This window comes from Salmo trutta, chromosome 22, assembly GCF_901001165.1.
Source record: "Salmo trutta chromosome 22, fSalTru1.1, whole genome shotgun sequence".
In the NCBI taxonomy this organism is placed as follows: Eukaryota; Metazoa; Chordata; class Actinopteri; order Salmoniformes; family Salmonidae; genus Salmo; species Salmo trutta.
The window spans coordinates 25,413,385-25,435,300 of NC_042978.1; the positions used below are offsets into that span (position 1 = coordinate 25,413,385).

The 21,916-nt window shown below is 42.1% G+C and overlaps 2 protein-coding genes and 1 non-coding gene across 3 annotated transcripts; 1 reads left to right on the top strand and 2 right to left on the bottom strand.

Moving 5' to 3' along the window:
- Window positions 1-22: 22 nt before the first annotated feature.
- On the bottom strand, window positions 23-18,208 carry LOC115158447 (RNA-binding protein 25). The gene is made up of 12 exons (XM_029707399.1): window positions 18,176-18,208; window positions 4,252-4,333; window positions 4,010-4,052; window positions 3,733-3,896; window positions 3,524-3,605; window positions 3,200-3,404; window positions 2,989-3,062; window positions 2,733-2,809; window positions 2,529-2,629; window positions 2,329-2,417; window positions 1,870-2,016; window positions 23-1,140 (listed from the first exon to the last, which is right to left on the bottom strand). Exons 2-12 carry the CDS (start codon window positions 4,315-4,317, stop codon window positions 968-970), a joined length of 1,221 nt encoding a protein of 406 aa, XP_029563259.1. The 5' UTR covers window positions 4,318-4,333; window positions 18,176-18,208; the 3' UTR covers window positions 23-967.
- Window positions 5,366-7,605, top strand: mmachc (metabolism of cobalamin associated C). Its single transcript, XM_029707402.1, has 5 exons — window positions 5,366-5,455; window positions 5,824-6,024; window positions 6,373-6,525; window positions 6,693-6,869; window positions 7,131-7,605. The coding sequence occupies exons 1-5, from the start codon at window positions 5,366-5,368 to the stop codon at window positions 7,281-7,283; spliced, it is 774 nt and encodes a 257-aa protein (XP_029563262.1). The 3' UTR covers window positions 7,284-7,605.
- A 1,567-nt stretch (window positions 18,209-19,775) lies between the features above and the next one.
- LOC115159035 (U5 spliceosomal RNA) lies at window positions 19,776-19,891 on the bottom strand. The gene has a single exon (XR_003868830.1). It is a non-coding gene; the product is annotated as a U5 spliceosomal RNA (small nuclear RNA).
- Window positions 19,892-21,916: the final 2,025 nt, after the last annotated feature.

The following is a 21,916-nucleotide window of genomic DNA, read 5'->3' on the forward strand; positions in this document are numbered from 1 at the left end:
CACACACACTAACAAAAGTAACTACAACAAATGAACTATTTTATTACAGCTCTTTATCCAGAATTTTATTGCAGAAGCCCCAAAATCACATTTGTTTTACCGGCCGTACAGTGAGTCAATGTAACATTTAAACAAGCAGCGGTCTAGTACTTGGCTGTGTGATAGAACTGTAAGAGAAAGCCCTGATTCATCCACATTAAAACGTGTCATCACTATGGCCAAAGCCCCTCCCTGTCTCACCCCTTCCCCATTAACCCCCCTCTTCTTCTCCCCAGCCCATCTGTGGTCCCTCGCTCCATGGGCCTGTCCCCTTCATGTGGGGGGGTGGGGGTTGTTATCTGGCTAGACAGTCTCTAACTGCTGAAATATTAAACAGACTGACTCATGTTACACAGCAGGACTTGTCTGTGGTCCAAAGACGAGAGGGAAGAGAGGCCTGGGCTGTATCTCAATACTTTACAGTAAATAGATAAAAATACAGTACCAAATAAGAGCTAGCACCTCACTGATTTGCATCAGCCTTAGATAGTGAAAGTAAACATCAGTCCACCATATTTATTAATTAGGTTTTACTAATGGTCTTAGACTCAAAAACACTAGTGATCATCAAGTTGTATATCATCAGTGAAATCAAAGCTTTCCCCGGATGTAATTCATTAAGGCAATCACAGAATGCTGCCACACTGTTGAGTTAAATACTACTGGTGTGAAATACAAAACACTATTGTACACCTTTTCCCAAAAAACACTGACACGACAACAGACAGAGCATAATCACGTAGGAGTTTATGAAATAAGGTGCTTTCTTTTTCTCAAGCTGAGTTGAGCCTTTTCATCATCCTCTTTAGTCAGGGTTTGAGGTTTGTGCCCAAAAACGTATTTATCGGTCTCCACATGTGGAGACATTTAAAACTTCTCAAAGAAAGAACTCCTAGCATTCTAGAACACTATTGCATGACGAAGCCTCTCAAAGGTCATTGAGGCTGAGGTCGGGGGGGCTGTCTGACCCCAACTCCAGGTTTCCATCATCATCATCATCATCATCAAGATCATCATCGTCCAGGCCACTTCCTGGTCCTCTGAGGTCATTTCCTGCAGAATGGGAGCTCTGATGTACCCGAGGTACTGCTAGAGGAGGAGCTGAAAGAGAGAACCGTCAATGTGTGTACGTGTACTAGTCCCAAGGGTTTTAGCAGTAGACTAGTGTTCCCGTAAGAGAGATTGGGATCAGACCTCTAAATGTTTCCCAGAGAAATTGAGGCGCATGCAGACAGGATAATTAGATTAGATGATGCCACACACACACACTACAGGAAGTGTTTAGGATCCCATCCAAAAACACACACACACACACACGTTTCTCAAACTGCTGACCAGCAGACGTGGATGGAGAGGAAATGAGGGATTCTCTGTCCTCTCCTCAGGCAAGCAGAGCTCCAGTCAGTCACATAACACACGTTCAATGGAGGTCACTGGTGTGTGTCTTACATGAACCCACATCCAACTCCAATATCTGAGTGTGTGCACACACACCTGCAAGCTCATCATTTTCTTTTAATAAAACATATTTCAAACGTATAAAAACAACAAAAGATCCCTCTTCCTTTGTGCTAGATCTATGGTGCGCACACACAAATCAGGTAGGCACGCATGCACACACTGACACACGTACACTGTTATGCCAGCCTCCTGTTCCTTGGTGAGTCAGACATGTTGTGATGAGTCACTGAAACGGTTAGATCTACAGCCCAAATGTACATGTGTGGTGTGTATGAAAGAGAGTTACAACACTCTGTTCCTCTGAAACAAACTAGACCCATAATGGGACTCATTCTGCTCCTCACTGACAGGGGCAAAGTGTGAGTATACCTGTGTCTCTATCATCCAGCCAGGACAGGTCATCAGAGCTGACCTCAGCCAGACTGGGGGTGGGACTGAAGTCCTCAGAGTCCGAGTCTGGCTCCGCCTTTTGACCACTGACCGCTTTACAGCGGGAGAAGGCAGCTAATGCTGGAACTGGAGGAGGGGGGGGGGGGTTATAGACAAACAGGGTTAAACTACTCAGGTGAGTAGATATGTGTGTGTGTCTCTTACCTGTTGTGTATAGTGTAACAGTAGGTGTGTGTCTCTTACCTGCTGTGTGTAGTGTAACAGTAGGCGTGTGTCTCTTACCTGCTGTGTATAGTGTAACAGTAGGTGTGTGTCTCTTACCTGCTGTGTGTAGTGTAACAGTAGGTGTGTGTCTCTTACCTGCTGTGTATAGTGTAACAGTAGGTGTGTGTCTTTTATCTGCTGTGTGTAGTGTAACAGTAGGTGTGTGTCTCTTACCTGCTGTGTGTAGTGTAACAGTAGGTGTGTGATGTCTCTCCCGGAGAATCAGACTCCTGATCTCGTCCTTCAGCTCTGATACAGTTATCCTGCAGGACACAGTGATAGCATTACACACACACACACACACACACACACACACACACACACACACACACACACACACACACACACACACACACACACACGCACACACCTACCTGATCTGGCGGACCTCCTGCTCTGTGTGTGTGTATTGAGAAACAGTCTTGGCCAGGTCAAAACTGTGGTTTCTGTAGCTGTCTCTCAGTTCCTCTAGTGTCTGAGGAAAGGCAAAGTATAGCGGTTAGAGGTCAGGAGACAGACAGAAAACAAGTCACTCAAATTACCTTCATTAATTATTCAATTCCTTCATTCATTAATACCTTGCAGCTGTGTTCATACTGCCTCCTCGTCTCTCTGGCCTCCGACTGCTGAAGAAACATGTCCTCCTCCTGCCTCCCTGTCACACACACACACACACACACACACACACACACAAACACACAAACACACGTACAATGAAAGAAAAGGAGTAGGAGTAAGCGAGACTGTGCTTGCCCTCTCTACAGCTCTGAGTCTGAGACATGTGTAGTCCTGCAGAAAAAAAACTGAGAACCAGACTGTGTATGTGAGACTCACTGAGCTGGGTTTTGAGTGTGTCCACCTCTCTCCTCAAATGATCCAACTCCTCCCTTCGCAGCTTAGAGCTGAAACTATAAAAGGACAACAATCAGCTTTCACCAAACTGGTATGGTTCCATACTAAGGGCTAATGGTTGATTTGGTGTTGGGCTACACATAAAATAATGATCACCTAAACCTCACAGGTGAGTAAAACCTCGCCCACTCACCTCTCCTCCAGGTTGCCTTGCGATGTGGCTCTGGTGATGTGCCTTCTCAGAGTGCTGAGCTCACGGCCCACCTCTCTCCTCCACTGCTCCATCCTTCTCTCCACTTCTGGACTCGTCATCCCTGACCCTCTCCTCTCTCCATCCCTTTCTCGTTCCCGCTCTCTCTCCCTCTCCGTCGCGTGCTCTCGCAGCCTGCGAACCTCGTCTGAGAGATAGAAGAATAACACATCTATAATATTCGATCAACAAATCAATCCCTCAACCAATCAAGATTGGTATATTGAGCAGTAAATGTTAGTGTTGTGTGATAATAGGTGTATGTACCTTGTAGTGCCTGTATGTGGCGCTGCTGAGAGTGTTTCTCTCTGTCCATGTCATGAAGACTTTGGGTCAGAGACTCTATGGCCTGGCAACCATTAGAACAAAAAGAGTAGGAGGAAGAAGAAATTAGCTAAAATGTATGGTTATTTATGCACCTTTTATGTAATAAGAATGATAGTTATACATGAACACATATGCGCACACGCACGGACCTGGCTCTGGATCTGTAGTTGTGATTGGACGGCTGCCAGGTCTGCCCACTGCACAGCGGAGGAGGGAGGGGGGAGGAGAGAGATTGAGGACTCGGGGAGAGGGGGGAGACGAGGGAGCTCCAAATTTGACACACTAGCCACCTCCCTGACTGGATAGAGATCAACTTAGTGAGCGAGAGACAGAGAGAATAAGAAGGAGCAGAAAAAGAGGGGGAATCACCAACAGAGAAAGTGTGTCACAGTCAGCCATCTTAAAGACCACAGAGATCTCCCTCACCTTCTCTTCCTTTTGGATAATTCCCTGGCGTGGTCAGTCTCTCCTGGGGAAACATGAACCCCGTCAACACTCAGTGGGAAAAGTACATAGGGTATTTATGAACTTCAATGTTTTTCATATACTGTAAAACTAGAATCTAGCTAACTGATAAGAATTAGCAGTCAACTCTTCTGATGAAGCCCTTGGTAATGCACTGCCACGTATGCATAATTATGTTATAGTGCCATCTACTGGCTACTCACCCTCATCTTGGCAACACTGCCATCAGCTGCTGAGAGGATGGAGCTCAGCTGGTTGTCCCAGTTCATCTCAGTCAGGGCTGCTCTACTCAAACCATAGGACAAGGGTGCCAAGACTGATGTCTGAGTATTTATGGCACAAAAGTTAAAGCATTTGCCCTCTACCTGCAGGGTATCTTGTCCATGCTCTGCTCAAACTGTCTCTCTAAATCCCTACACAATCCAGTATTCATTCATATGTTCCTCACCCACTTTTTCTTATTCATCTCAACAAGTTAAGTTTTATTGTACACAAGTACAGTGAAATGCCTTTATTGCTCTTTCCAAACAATGAAGTAATCAATATCAGTAGTACTATAAAAAATAAAAACATGCAAAATGATAAACAAATAAAGGAAATGAATATGGTACACGCATGAGATTAGCCATTGCATTGGCCAGTATTTTATAACTAACGTGTGATGCTGTAACTCTAGACGAGTTGGTTGGTTGCTACATGAGGATGAAGTGGCTAACACAAATCAATGACACTTCATTGAAAGATGAGTTTACACAGCTAACAGTCGCTAGCTAAGTACTGTTGCAGGTGGCTTTTGTTTTGGGCTTGCCTTTGTGTTGTTGCTAACGTTGCGTTCGAATTTGACAGTCAGAGGCATTGTTTGCAATGAATGATTGACTGGCTAGCTAAAATTCACCCTAGTGATATGTTTATACATTGAACACGATGCCGACGTTCGCATTACTGTTGATTTTCCCCTGGCACCAAGTACTCAAAATCACAAATCAAGCAGTGCATGAACAGAAAGCTGGCTAAATGTCGATATTTCAGCGATGGATGAAACAATTCAAAGGTTGGTTAACATTACAGAACATCGCGTCATCATTTGTAAATATACATTATTAAACATTGAGCAGAAATGTAAATTATTAGCTAGCTACTTACGTACTGTCCTATTCCACTTTTAAATCCTCAACAACGTGATCGCGTAGTATATGTTGCCCTAATGGGTTCTGTGTATTGTAGTTAATAGATTCAATTCTTACAACAAGGAAGTAAGAGAGTCACGTGATATAGAACACTATTTCCCACAATTCCAACATATTTAAATATTCAGTGATGGCGCTGCCCACGGTTAATGTGGCGGATGTGAGAAAAGCTTTGAGTAATCATCTGTCAAAGTTGGGGTTTGAAGTTTATCCGCTGAAGGTAACGTTAGGCAACTATTCTATTCGAGCTATTTGTTAAAAAGATTTGCGTCGAAAACTTTAAACGTGGCCCTTTTTGCAATATTGTCAGACTGTCAGTGAACGTGTCGTCAATTGCTAAACTAGTCAAGTTGACAAGTTCCAATTCAAAGTTCGTACACGCTTTCTCAGCCATGCCTTGTTCATATGAAAATGATAAAAGCTGACTGGACTGTAGTCTGCCAACAGGTTTGGGACTTATTGCACAGGTGATAGTATATCTGTCCAATAACGACAGGGTTGTTGAAACGTGTCCCTTCCTGGCTGTTCCCCCTCAATCGCCACAAAAGTTACCCACCTTTTTATTCTTTGTTGTGCATGTGTTCCCAGATTGGCTGGTACAATGCAGTCCTGTCCCCCTCTCTCCATCTGTCCTACCCTGATGACACCCTGGGAGTGGTGGTGCTCAGCACTCCAGACATGTTTGAACAGGCCTTCCTGCCCTTCATGGAGAGCAGGGGCTGGAAGGGGGTGTCTGCAGACCCCATAGACCAGTGTGTCAAACACTGCATCAACAACACAGTCTCTGAGGTGTGTGTGTGTGTGTGTGTGTGTGTGTGTGTGTGTGGGTGCAACCAGTGCATCACTCACTGCAAAAACACCTGGGGTGTTGATGGAGTGATGTTGAAAAACGTTTTGAAACAGTTTACTCCAAAAGGAAAATGTTTTGCAACAAAAATAGTTTGTATTGGAAAAAATGCAGGTAGGTCCCTCCTCGTTTTGTTCCGTTTACTCTGTTTGCTTCCATTTGGTTGTTATTAAACAGATTTCAATACAATACTTAATTAATACACACACCCCTGGGCCACACTTCACATCACTCTCCCCCCTCTCCCTCCCCCCATCTCTCCCCCCCATCTCCCTCCCCCCCTCCTGTAGTGTTTTCCAGGTGTGAAGGTAGATGTGAGTTATGACTATGAGATGCTGCCCAGCAGGAAGCCCAAGTTCCTGGCCCAGAGCGCCGCCCATGTGGCGGGAGCTGTGTACTACTACCAACGCTCCGACGTACCTGACCACCCCTGGGGGGAGAAGGTGAGTGACAGGTCCGAAGGGGTTATTCAATCATTCATTTACTAATAAATAGGGTGCTGTATGTTCTTTGGTTCACAGATGGCCAGTCATTTGTATTACCTATAAAACTATTTATACTACCCCTTTGTCTTCCTCTCCCCCCTCGCTACCTCTTGTCACTTCTACAGAAGATGTTTGGTGTGTGTATACACCCGCGTCTGGGGGGCTGGTTTGCTATCAGAGCTATGTTAGTGTTTGTTGGGTCTGAGGTGGGTTCGGAGCTGCAGCAGACAGCTCCTCCTGACTGTGTTCCTACCAGGGAGGATAGGATACAGCTACTGGAGGACTTCAACCTCAGATGGCAGGTAGGATTCACACTATATACTATAGTAATAACTATTGATCAATAATATGGTTGGCAGATAGCCCTGCTACAATATACTGGATTAATAAGTATGGATCAACAATAAGGATAGCATGGCAGGTAGGTCTGCAACTATATACTGTTGCAGTATCTATATCAATAATGGGTGCAAATTATGCATATATTAATAAATATAATTATGTATGATTCATTTAAACAAGATAAAGACAAAGTTTAGAGAATATATAATCTGTGTTGACAGGACTGGAGTTACAGAGATATCGTCCCCCCAGTCCAAACCTACTCCCAGAAACAGAGAGACTACTTCTCCACCCCCCCAGCCCAGCGACTAAACCTGCTCACAGACTGGGGCTACCTGACAGGGGGAGAAGAGGACAACACACAGGAGAACTGACAGATGATAACAGTGAGAGGAGACGCTACAGTTAGACTTGGCTGGCTCTGAAGAAACTGACTCTAAGGGAATGGTATGGTTTGAGGACATTTTGGACATGCAATCCCTACATGCTCATTGGTAGGTACTGTGGTCTTTCTGTATTCACAGACAGTGTTCCACTCTGAGAGCTAATGTACTTTATCTGCCTTTGCCTATTGGCCTATGAAGTTACTGCAATGTTTAGAGTTAGATGGTAGTGTGAAAAGGGATATCTTTCATGGAAAAGCAATAATAGTAAGTTTAAATGTGGTAAAGGAATTAATAAATGCACAAACATTTGTTATTGTTTTGATAATTTTTCAGTTGTACTGTGAAATGATCCATGTTGAACAGTTGTACTGTACATTTAGTGAGTTAGTGCCCTCTAGAGGAGACATGAAGTAGTGTGACCTGAGCTTTTGCTCAAAAGAGACTACTGATATTCTTTATCATCAAACTATTATTTTTATTAAAAATAAATAATTGTTGGACACGCATGCATCAATTGGATAAATAATGCTCATTCTGCTTTAGCTTTTAGTCAGTGACTCATGATGTTGATGCAAAAGTCCTTCTGAGGTTTAGGGTTATTGTTATGATGATAAAGAAGGCTGTGTTCTAATCCAGCCCAGTAGAGTTCTCCCGTAGTCCACTGATGCCAGGAACAGTCCCACTAGAGCAATGTCTCCAAACCTACCACATCTGGGACGACACACGTTAAAGCTTGTGTGTTGTCTTACCTCCTGTGGTGTATACGTGTGCAAACACAACCCTACTGAATAGCCACACCAACCCCAGAGTACTGGCCAGATGCTGCGACGCATACACACAATGGTTAGCACCATTTCATCCCCTAAATATGAATACTAATCATCAAGCTAGCATAGTTTACTGAACCACCCCTACTATACGACCTATGCAATGTGTGTGTTGTTGAACATACTTGTACTCACAGAATGCTACAGGCCTCCGGAGCCAGATGGAAAAATAATGGAGGGATACAGTAACATTCACAATTTACTCCCTTTGTTATACACCCTATTCTCTGGCCAGCACAGCTGTATTCTAGTTGTTCAATCATTTCTGTAGTGCTGCCTTCCTCACTCATTCTCTCTCTCTTGTGGCTAAGCCCTCTGGTTAGGTTGCCTACAGCAGGGCAGTATGTAATTCATTTGGAGCAAGGTTGAACTGAACTCTTCACTACCCAGCATACCAAAATTGTTTATTTGAAAGTTCCCAGAACATTCGTTAGGTTGCGGCAAATGTTCTCATAACACAAAAACTGTCCAGTTGTGCTGATGATTATAAAATGTTTATATAACATTCGCTTGATGTTGAAAGAATGTTCCCAGGACGTTGCGCTCACATTTTGTTGCCGCAGTATGTTCTAAAAACATTACTTGTGCATTGTTATTACATTAACTGGAAAACGTAATGAGAACATTTGAGGACTGTTCCAGATGTTGTGCACAACATTTTTGTGAATATTAGAGTATTAAAATATTTGAATATTAAAAATGGTTATCAAAACATTCTTAGATCATTCTTGGGATGTTATGATCGTAATGTTTGATAAAACGCAAACTAGAACTTAATGGGAATCTTAGCAAATGTCCTGGGAACGTTCCTGGTTTGTTGGGTACATTCTGTCATCCACTGTGCTTTCCATGGCAGCCATCTCAGTTTTATAGAGCCTTATTACCATCCTTTACAGTACTGCGTTCCAAATCTCTGGGGTGAAAGGTGTGTGCACGCACACACACTCACCTGCAGTCATGCTAATACTAGTCATCCGAGGTCATTATTAATGGGTACACAGTCTAGGGTGTGTTTGATCTGCCATAAATACACCACTGATAGGCCTGACGGATTCGAACCAGGGACTGTAGTGACGCCTCTTGCACTGAGATTAAGTGCCTTAGACCGCTGCGCCACATTAATAAATATATTTCAATGAGTGAAGGCTCCTCAGAGGAGGAAGGGGAGGATCATCCTCAGTGAATTTCATAAAAATAGTGAAACAATGAAAAAGGTTATCCTTTTTCTGTAGATACAACTATACCAAATATATTCACGTCACCAAATAATTGATTAAAATACACTGTTTTGCAATGGTCTAGAGTAGCCTCAGCAGCACACTGTAGGATAGCACCATGGTGTAGCCGGAGGACAGCTAGCTTCTGTCCTCCTCTGGGTACATTGACTTCAATACAAAACCTAGAAGGTTCATGGTTCTCACCCCCTTCCAAAGACTTACACAGGACATCCTCCAACCTATCAGAGCTCTTGCATCATAAACTGACATGTTGTCCACCACCAATCAAAAGGTCAGAGAATCAATCTAGTACTGAAAGCACAACCGATTCAGCTAGCTAGCACTGCAGTGCATGAAATATGGTGAGTAGTTGACTCACAGATCACCAACCATTTCGAATCCCACCGTACCTTCTCCGCTATGCAATCTGGTTTCCGAGCTGGTCATGGGTGCACCTCAGCCACGCTCACGGTCCTAAACGATATCATTAACGCCATCGATAAGAGACAATACTGTGCAGCCGTATTCATCTGCCCGCCCGTCCAGCATCACTCCTCTGGACGGTTCTGACTTAGAATATGTGGACAATTACAAATACCTAGGTGTCTGGTTAGACTGTGAACTCTCCTTCCAGACTCACGTTAAGCATCTCCAATCCAAAATGACATCTAGAATCGGCTTCCTATTTCGCAACAAAGCATCCTTCACTCATGCTGCCAAACATACCTTCGTAAAACTGACCATCCTTGACTTCGGCGATGTCATTTACAAAATAGCCTCCAACACTCTACTCAGCAAATTGGATGCAGTTGATCACAGTGCCATCCGTTTTGTCACCAAAGCCTCATATACTACCCACCACTGCGACCTGTATGCTCTCGATGGGTGGCCCTCGCTTCATATTCATCGCCAAACCCACTGGCTCCAGGTCATCTATAAGTCTTTGCTAGGTAAAGCCCCGCCTTATCTCAGCTCACTGGTCACCATAGCAGCACCCACCCGTAGCACGCATTCCAGCAGGTATATTTCATTGGTCACCCCCAAAGACTATTTGTCCTTTGGCCACCTTTCCTTTCAGTTCTCTGCTGCTAACGACTGGAACGAATTGCAAAAATCACTGAAGCTGGAGATGCATATCTCCCTCTAAATTTAAACATCAGCTGTCAGAGCAGCTCACAGATCATTGCACCTGTACATAGCCCATCTGTAAATAGCCCATCCAACTACCTCATCCCCATATTGTTATTTATTTTTTTGTTCCTTTGCACCCCAGTATCTCTACTTGCACATTCATCTTCTGCACATCTTTCACTCCAGTGTTTAATTGCTATATTGTAATTACTTGGACTATTTATTGCCTTACCTCCCTAATCTTACCTCATTTGCACACACTGTATATCTTTTTTATTTTTATTCTATTGTGTTATTGACTGTATGTTTGTTTATTCCATGTGTAACTCTGTGTTGTTTGTGTCGCACTGCTTTGCTTTATCTTGGCCAGGTCGCAGTTGTAAATGAGAACTTGTTCTCAACTGGCCTACCTGGTTAAATAAAGGTGAAATAAAAATACAAAAAATAAAAGAGAGAGAGAGAGAGACAGACAATAGTTGAACAGTTTTGAACAAATTAATTTCTTCCAAAATGTAAGGACAAGCGAGAGGGAGAGCTATATTTGGTTGTATTTTTTTACTTTCACTTAGCTAGCGAATGCAGCTAGTTAGTTTAGCCTACTCAAACACCCAGCTCAAACATGGCATCAAGGAATGTTATGTTAGCCCTCCAACACTGGAAGTCTTCCAAGTCAACGTAAGCTTTTGGTTTATTCATTTATTGCAACCGGAGCCTGCCGGTGTAACTGCTAAACTGCTTTCTGACTGTACTCTGTACTGCATGATTGTAGCGGGTTTACTAAGGCCTTAGTTCTAGTAGCTATGTTGACTATGACGTGACAATGTAGGCTGTGTGTAGAGATTAGTGGTCATGATATGAAGGTTTGGCTTGGAAAGTATTTTTCACCTGGTAATAGACAGCTGATGGGTTGTGCACTGAACTTCACAAGCGAAGGGGGAAAGGTGAGAGGAGGAGAGTGCGTAGGTAGTTACGAGAAGGAATCATACAGTATAAACAATGAGCAAAGTGATCATGTTGTTTTATGTGGCTGCTAAGAAAGCGAACTGTGTTTGCGTGTGATCAGGGGTTTATTAATTCTGTTAAAATGTTTCTTAAACAGAACAAACCGGGTTAAACATACCTGAATGTGTCCAATAGAAACTCTTTTTTGCAACTGTTGGGCTAATGATTGCACCCTAGATCAGCTAGATGCAGGCAAGAGTGTGCAATGTGCTATTGAATGTGTCACTGCCTGTCACCTTGACTACGGACAATTCTCTCAACCTGTGCACCTACGTTGTAAACTTTAATTCATAGGCTAGGTTGTAGCAACCTCATGATGGGTGCAGGTAATGTTGCACATTTTGGGGAATATTCAGAGGTGGAAACTTTCTGTGGGAATATATGGGAAATAATGAAAATACACTGCTCAAAAAAATAAAGGGAACACTAAAATAACACATCCTAGATCTGAATGAATGAAATAATCTTATTAAATACTTTTTTCTTTACATAGTTGAATGTGTTGACAACAAAATCACACAAATAATCAATGGAAATCCAATTTATCAACCCATGGAGGTCTGGATTTGGAGTCACACTCAAAATTAAAGTGGAAAACCACACTACAGGCTGATCCAACTTTGATGTAATGTCCTTAAAACAAGTCAAAATGAGGCTCAGTATTGTGTGTGTGGCCTCCAGGTGCCTGTATGACCTCCCTACAATGCCTGGGCATGCTCCTGATGAGGTGACGGATGGTCTCCTGAGGGATCTCCTCCCAGACCTGGACTAAAGCATCCGCCAACTCCTGGACAGTCTGTGGTGCAATGTGGCGTTGGTGGATGGAGCAAGACATGATGTCCCAGATGTGCTCAATTGGATTCAGGTCTGGGGAACGGGCGGGCCAGTCCATAGCATCAATGCCTTCCTCTTGCAGGAACTGCTGACACACTCCAGCCACACGAGGTCTAGCATTGTCTTGCATTAGGAGGAACCCAGGGCCAACCGCAAAGAAATGCCACCCCACACCATGACTGACCCACCGCCAAACCGGTCATGCTGGAGGATGTTGCAGGCAGCAGAACGTTCTCCACGGCGTCTCCAGACTCTGTCACGTGCTCAGTGTGAACCTGCTTTCATCTGTGAAGAGCACAGGGCGCCAGTGGCGAATTTGCCAATCTTGGTGTTCTCTGGCAAATGCCAAACGTCCTGCACGGTGTTGGGCTGTAAGCACAACCCCCACCTGTGGACGTCGGGCCCTCATACCACCCTCATGGAGTCTGTTTCTGACCGTTTGAGCAGACACATGCACATTTGTGGCCTGCTGGAGGTTATTTTGCAGGGCTCTGGCAGTGCTCCTCCTGCTCCTCCTTGCACAAAGGCGGAGGTAGCGGTCCTGCTGCTGGGTTGTTGCCCTCCTACGGCCTCCTCCACATCTCCTGATGTACTGGCCTGTCTCCTGGTAGCGCCTCCATGCTCTGGACACTACGCTGACAGACACAGCAAACCTTCTTGCCACAGCTCGCATTGATGTGCCATCCTGGATGAGCTGCACTACCTGAGCCACTTGTGTGGGTTGTAGACTCCGTCTCATGCTACCACTAGAGTGAAAGCACCGCCAGCATTCAAAAGTGACCAAAACATCAGCCAGGAAGCATAGGAACTGAGAAGTGGTCTGTGGTCACCACCTGCAGAACCACTCCTTTATTGGGGGTGTCTTGCTAATTGCCTATAATTTCCACCTGTTGTCTATTCCATTTGCACAACAGCATGTGAAATTTGTCAGTGTTGCTTCCTAAGTGGACAGTTTAATTTCACAGAAGTGTGATTGACTTGGAGTTGCATTGTGTTGTTTAAGTGTTCCCTTTATTTTTTGAGCAGTGTATATGAAAATTAATATATTAATACCATTTAAATGTAATGTTTTTTGCATTGGATATATTTACCATATCATATGGAGACAGAAACATAAACCTTTTACCTTATCATAAGTAGATATAATTGTAAATGATGAAATCCTTCCAATAGAAATAAAAGAAAGAATTTAGTTACAAAATGAACTTTAATTACATTAGTTGACTTCACATGGGATGATTTCACTGAACATTCAATATTCCCTTTTTTTGTTGATCTCCAATGATCCATCGCATCTCCCAAAAACGATAACCAAAGCTTTAGTTTTCAGACTATCTTCCTCTCAGGCTTCCATGTCTTCTCCCTGGACCTCCTCAATGTCCACCTCTTGAACATCAGACTCTGAGGCTTCATCTTCGCTGTCACTTTCCAACCTTGTTGAGGATGGCTCGTTGTCAGGCTCAAAAAGCCTCAATTTTTCAACCCTTGTATTGGTCAGCCTGTTGCGTGCTTTGGTGTGTGTGTGTGTTCCCAAACAAGGACCAGTTGCGCTCTGAGGTGGTTGATGTTGGTGGGATTTGGAGGATGATGGAGGCAACCGGGGAAAGAGCCTCCGATCCACAAAGTCCCTTCCACCAGGTGGCTGATGAGATATGTTGGCATGACTGCCGTATTGCATCCCCATCCCAAAGCACCTGCTTGGAAGTGTACTTCGCCAGACTGCCAAGAACCTTGCCCTCATCCAGGCCAAGGTGGCGAGACACAGTAGTGATGACACCATAGGTCTTGTTGACCTCTGCACCAGACAGGATACTCTGATTGAGAGGGGGTCAAATACTTATTTCCCTCATTAAAATGCAAATCATTTTATAACATTTTTGACGTGTTTTTCTGGATTTTTTTGTTGTGATTCTGTCTCTCACTGTTCAAATAAACCTACCATTAAATTATAGACTGATCATTTCTTTGTCAGTGGGCAAATGTACAAAATCAGCAGGGGATCAAATACTTTTTTCACTCACTGTATAACTTGATGACCCTTCACATACCTAACCATTTCCTTGGCTCTCTTGTAGAGTGTATCCATTGTTTTCAGTGCCAAGATATCCTTGAGGAGCAGATTTAATGCATGAGCAGCACAGACGATGGGTGTGATGCGAGGGTAGGACTCCTCCACTTTAGACCAAGCAGCCTTCATGTTTGCAGCATTGTCTGTCACCAGTGCAAATACCTTCTGTGGTCCAAGGTTATTGATGACTGCTTTCAGCTCATCTGCAATGTAGAGACCGGTGTGTCTGTTGTTCCTTGTGTCTGTGCTCTTGTAGAATACTGGTTGAGGGGTGGAGATTATGTAGTTAATTATTCCTTGCCCACAAACATTCGACCACCCATCAGAGATGATTGCAATACAGTCTGCTTTTGCTATGATTTGCTTGACCTTCACTTGACCTCTGTTGAACTCTGCATCCAGCAAATGAGAAGATAAAGCATGTCGGGTTGGAGGGGTGTATGCTGAGCGAAGAACATTCAGATATCTCTTCCAATACACATTGCCTGTGAGCATCAGAGGTGAACCAGTTGCATACACAGCTCGAGCAAGACATTCATAATTTCTCTGACTACGTTCCTCCATTGAGTCAACAAAAAAAATCTGATTCCAGGAGGACCATGAGCTGTTGCTATCAATAAGGTGTCTGATTCATCATTTCACCTCGAATAGAAGTTGAGGGACTTTTGTCAGGTTGCTTGTTGTGAGCGCTGAGGGAACTTTATGCACTTGGCCAGATGATTCTGCATCTGTGTTGCATTCTTCACATATGATTTGGCACAGTATTTGCAAATGTACACAGCTTTTCCTTCTACATTGGCTGCAGTGAAATCTCCACACATCAGATAGTACCCGTGGCATTTTCCTGTAAAGATTGTAAAAAAATTAATAAATACAATTCCATGTACAGAAAAGTTAAGCTGTTAGATTAAACAACTCCTTTGTAAGATAAATGTTTTAAAATGAAACATGTATGGAAACAGGTGAATTAACACTCCTCAGTTAGCAGGCTCAAGCAAGCTAAAACTATCAGAACTTGTTAACAAGTTAGAAATTATTTAAACACACTTTGCTGTTGGCTACTATTTACTAGTTAACAATAAATCATGTATGTCATATAAAATATATTCACCCCACCCAGTATTGTAATCAAAACTTACCAGAAAGCATGTAGTCCTTGGCTCAGACAGTGTAGTAGTGTGGACTCAATAGCATCTCATTAGTGTGAAAGATCTTGAGAGTCAGCTGTACATGTGATGGAAGAATGCACTGTGCATGCAGAGGCTTGCAATTCCATTGAATTGGGGATAGTTTAACCAAAATATGCCACAAAACCTAGAATTGCCTTGTATATCCCACAAAAAGGTTCAATTATAAGCTAACTTTTTTGATGAATTTAAGCAAAAATCCCCAAATTCCCGGGCCTAACTTCCCATGGAAAATCTCCAGAAAATTACTGGAAAGTTTCCAACCCTTTGAAACCCTAGGTACAGGGAACATTTGAGTATCATCTATTGGCCTAAACCTATCGATGTTACATAGAGCTGGGTGAATGGAATATGAATGACAGTCATCCAATATGCTGTAATAGAAATAAGGTCATGCTCATAAAAAAATAATCCTCTCTTATCTTAAATGGCACCGACCGCCACTGATTTCAATTAATGCAATAAACAAATGTGAGATGACATACTCTTGTGAAATCAAAACATGTGTTACATTTTCACTCTGTATGTCTTTTTAGACCAATATAAATTCTTCCCCCTTAAATCACCATTTGATCTCATCCATTTCGTTTCAACTGCCCATATAATACAAATCTAAAACATGAAAGAAAGCAACAATTTACATGAATTGTAAATTAATCAAATCTTAAGTGACCAAATCCATTTCTGAGTAATCCAATCTTTTTTTACCAAGAGATTATACATTTGTTATTGGTTTTATTTGGAAAATAATTAGTTTTCAATAACCAAAGGTGTATTTTAATGTTTATTTTGGGAGATATTTCTTTATTGATAAGATTTTCATTTTTTTTATTTCTGTCACACACAATATATGCTTCAAGCCCTTGGAATGAAGACCGCTTAATTTAGGAATGCATTATAGAACAATTTGTCAATGAGCACCATAGAATTGAGTCCTGGGTAACTACATACATGGAGTGTGTCTGAAGTAGGCGTGTCAACAGAACTGGGAGGATCAACAGAAGTGGGTGTATTGAAAGTTAAATCAGCCACTTGGGCAGATTTGTTGGCACTCAAGACTGTTTTGCGTGGCTGATTGGGCTGCATGACGAGTCGATTGCTGAGTACTGTAGTATTTTAGCTAAGCCTAACCTTAACACTTTTTATAACCTTAACTTCCTCCTAACCTGCCACGTTAATTATCCTGACCTGCTATGCATTTTTGCTCACACAAACCCTTTCCTAACCTTAACCTCATTTTCTTAACCTGCTGTGCATTTTAGCTAAATCGAATCCCCGAGCTGACAAGGTAAAACATCTGTTGTTCTGTCCCTGAACAAGGCACTGTTCCCTGGTAGGCTGTCATTGTAAATAAGAATTTGTTCTTAACTGACTTGCCTAGTTAATTAAAGGTCAATTTAAAAAAATTTATCGAATTTAAATAGGATCTCTATGATCGCCATCTAGTGGCGACGTCACAATATCAATGTTGATTATTGCATCAAATTATGAATTGATAAGGAATGCTCATGTTTCTTGTATTGCTTGATTGTGTAGTTCATTATTTCAGCTTTCTAGCAGTATTCAGCACAGTTTTCAGCAGGGTTGGAAAGAGTACCGAAATACTCTACTCAATTAGAAGTACTATTATTTTAGTGAAATTTTACTCAAGTAGAAGTAAAATTACTGGTGTAAAAATACTAAATAAATAAACTACAAGTATAAAATTAAAAAGTAGCTCATTTTTAAAAGTACTCAGTAAAAGTAAATGAGTGCTATAAACTGGAGAAAAAAAACAGTTGATGTTGGTAATTAGCTAATTTACCTGAAAATTGTTACATGATACTTTCCATGTATTAAATTGAAAAAGGAAGAGTAAATTCATGTACAGTAAACTCAGTTTATTTGCTCTGTATGTTATTTTATCTGTATGTTAGGATCTTATCCCGATCTTATCCCGGTATTGGGATTCATTGTCATGTGACCATGGCGGGGAATTCAAAACTGCAAGAGTAATCATTTCAAAAAATCAAATAATCAACTATTTTCCTCCATTTGAAAGATATATCTCCTAAATCTAACCACGCTGTCCGATTTTCAGAGGCATTACGGAGAATGCATAAAGTTAGGTTATGTGAGGAGAGTACATTGACAATAGCTGCGTGTAATGTTTAGCCAATTCAAAGAAGGGCATCAACAGACAGAAAACTAGCTAGAATTATGCACTTACCTTTGACAATCTGCATCAGATGACACTCATAGGACATTATGTTATACAATACATGCATTTTTAGTTCCATCAAGTTCATATTTATATCCAAAAACAGCATTTACAGTCGCGGTGAAATTCAGAATTTTTTTCGGCTCGAATGCACCCAGTGAATCCAGCATTACAAATCACGGAATTACTATTCGAAAACATTGGTAAATTATAATATTGTCATTCAAAGAATAATATATTATCATCTCGTAATTGCTACCGAATGGCCAGATCTCAAAATAACTTTACTGGGAAATCACATTTTGCATAAACTGGGTACTATGCTAACAACAATAAGCTATATGCTAAGCTAAGCTATACCGTTAGCATTAGCATCATCTAATATCGATAATAACATTCTAAATATCCCCTTACCTTTGATTATCTCCATCAGAAGGCGCTGCCAGAGATCCCAGGTCCAGAACAAATGTGGTTTCTTTTGACAAAGTTCATAATTTATGTCCAAATAGTTAGCGTTCAGTAGGCTCCCACAAAATGAGGTGGGCAGTGTAAAGTCACGTCGAAAAGCTAAAGAAAACCTAGTAAATAATCTATTTACGTTTGTTTAAACATGTCAAACGTTGTTTAGCACTAATCTTTTGTTCCATTTTTAACGTGAAACATCAGTAAACATCAGTAATATTTTCACACAACCTATCAAGTGTCTAGAATAAACGATAATGACAAAGGCACTCTTCTCAGATTCATGCGCAGGCGCAAAAAATGAAGTGATGACGTGTCAACTTGTAAGCTTTCTAATTCGGTCTGTATTCATGACAGATGCTTCCAACAACTTTCTAAAGATCGTTGACATCTAGTGGAAGCAGTAGGAGTTGCGAACTGAATCCTTTCTCACTGTGGTATCTTTAAAACAATGACACTAAATAGTACAGTCACAAAATTCTCATTTTTTTTAATCTATTTTTCACAGGTTTTTGCCTGCAATATGAGTTTTGTTATACTTACAGACACCATTCAAACTGTTTTAGAAAATTCAGAGTGTTTTCTATCCGAATGTGTTAATAATATGCATATCCTAGCTTCTGAGTTGGTGTAGGAGGCAGTTAAAAATGGGCACATATTTCTTTCAAAATTCTCAATACTGCCCCCGTGGCCCGTAGAGGTTAAAAAGAAATTGTCAAATATACTGTTAACATTTTAAAATAAATTCTACATTCAAGGAATGAAAATGTATTTATAAATCTATACAAAATAAAATGCATAAACAAAGTTGCCATAATTCAATATACTATTTACGCCATTGTTACTTATTCCTTGTCCATGGGACTGGCTGACATTCACTCAATCCCCCATTCACACTCTTTCCCTAACTCACTCACTCCACCAGTGGTGGAAAGAGTACTGAAATATCCTACTCGTGTAGAAGTACTGTTACTTTAATGACATTTTACTTAAGTAAAGTAAAATCACAAGTACTCGGAAAAGCTACTCAATTACAGTAACGAGAATAGTTGTAATTAGTTACTTTATACCTCAGTTAAGTTTTCAGTATAGAAAGCTTTTCTTGCTGTTTTACTGGTCTCCTGGTGATACATTGGAGCAAATATGGACTCGACATCCATCTAACGGTCTTCATGGATAGTGTCAACTTGATGAGCAGGTAAGTGTCATTATACAGCAGATGGAGAAGACCTGTCCAGGGCTGGGTCCAGGCATAAGCGACAAAAGCGGTTGCTTGGTGTCCCAGGGCGCAAAAATATGTAGAGCTGCAGAAAACTTGCTTTACAACTGCAACATTTTCTCTCAGAAATTAACTTTAAAACGTACATTTCACTGCGCCGTCAAGAGGGGGGCCACTACAATGTTTTGCACGCGAGATGGTGGGGGGAACAACCATGAGCTATAACGTCAGATGCAAGTTCACAACATGCAAGAGAGTATGTGGATACAGCTCACAGTCAAAGACCAAATCTCAAAACATAACAATACCAGTTTATTATTAACGATAATAGGAAGCCCAGCCGTGAGGCCAGGCATCAAAAAATTAGTTAATACTCATATTGTTCCTCTCCACGGAAATCTTTAGTAAAAGGCGAAAGATTTATGCGATCTGAAGAGAAACCAGAGTGTACTGCTAACTGAAGGACACCGTTCCCACCGAGTTCTTGACCTTACTATTCACAGTCGTGGTTTAATGGAAAACAAAACAAATCTCAATATCGCCGATACAACACACACAGATATTACAGTCCCCCAATACAAATGAAGAGTTAAGTTTTATAAGTGCCAATGCTTGGTAAGTTCATTCATACTTTACACAAACGAAATGCACGCTGGGCATTATACAGATCACTCCCTGGTTTGCCCCGTTCAGTCCTAAAAAAAAAGTATAATCTGCAACGCCAGTGTAATTTCAGCAAAAAGGAGAACAATTGTGTCCTAACAGTTTAGCTACCATCAAAAGTCTACTTTCAAAGTTAGAAACAATTTGCCGACGGAACGAAATACTACAACACTTCCACATCGAGCATGCGCCGTTGAGAGCAACTTGTTCACAAGCCAGGCGTGAGAAACAGGGAGGAGGGGCGGAAAAAGAATATTCAAATCAGAACGTTTAACTGGTGGGCTTTACAATTGCGTGTAACCGCTGTCTGCAACAATGTGTCAATTTAGAAGTCCAACAGTAACTCAATGAAGAAAACGTTTTTTTTTGTTAAATAGTCTAACAACATGTTTAAACAGTTGTTTGATTTATGGATTACCGTACTACCCTGAAAACACAGCAAAGCATTGGATATCGCTTAATTAGCTCACTAGCCCAATAGGCCTAAAGAAAAGTCTACCCAAATCACTTAAACACAATTATTTTCAAAGGAAATATGCTGAATGCTGAATGGCTTCTTATTCTGGCCAAATAGGTATAAGCCTTGTGATGATGTGCCTGCCTATGATCTATTTTCTTCAAAACAATCAAATTGTTTGCTACGGACATGGATTTCTATATATAATATTGCTAAAGCATGTTAACATTGTGCTTTTTTTGGGACAAACTAAATTAAAGTTATACTGCATTCTTCATGAATGGAACACTAGCTGTGTTGGTTACATTAACAGCTTTGATTGATTTTATAAAGTGCACTTCTGCTGTGTCCCTTAGATGGCATCATCCCATTCACAATAACCTGGCATTCTACAGTCGCTGTTACCGTATTTTACTCCACACACTCTAGAGTAACTCTTTACCCATAACAATCGGCCTCCTCTCTCTCCCTCTCCTATCCTATCTCTCTCACCCACTCCCGCTCTAGCAATCCCTCTCCCCCTCTCTCTCTCTCTCTCTCTCTCTCTCTCTCTCTCTCTCTCTCCCATCTCTCTCTCCCATCTCTCTCTCTCTCTCTCTCGCTCTCTCTCTCTCCTGAATCAGCACTTCCCCAGCTCCATGCAGCAGCCTGCAGAGAAACAGAGTACTGGACTTAATTATACTCCCACATCCACATCCACAACTAGCCCTTGCCTTTCTCTATCACTTTCTCCCTCCCTCTCTCTCTCTCCATTCCCTCTCTGTCCCATAACCAGCCGCTTGCCTTTCTCAATCACCCTCTCTATTTCCTTCTCTCTCCCCTACAACCAGCCCTCTGACTATCTCCCTCTCTGTCCCATACAACCTCACCCCAAAGCCCTTCTTCCAAGGGAGTGCATAGCCCTTTTCTTGTCCTCTTCATCTCTTACTCCTTTCCAGTTGTGACACACGCAAGCACACACACACAAACCAGACAGACTGACAGGCACACACACACCAGACAGACTGACAGGCAGGCACACACACACAAACCAGACAGACTGACAGGCACACACACACCAGACAGACTGACAGGCAGGCACACACACACCAGACAGACTGACAGGCAGGCACACACACACCAGACAGACTGACAGGCAAGCACACACACACAAACCAGACAGACTGACAGGCACACACACACCAGACAGACTGACAGGCAGGCACACACACACCAGACAGACTGACAGGCAGGCACACACACACAAACCAGACAGACTGACAGGCACACACACACCAGACAGACTGACAGGCAGGCACACACACACCAGACAGACTGACAGGCAGGCACACACACACAAACCAGACAGACTGAC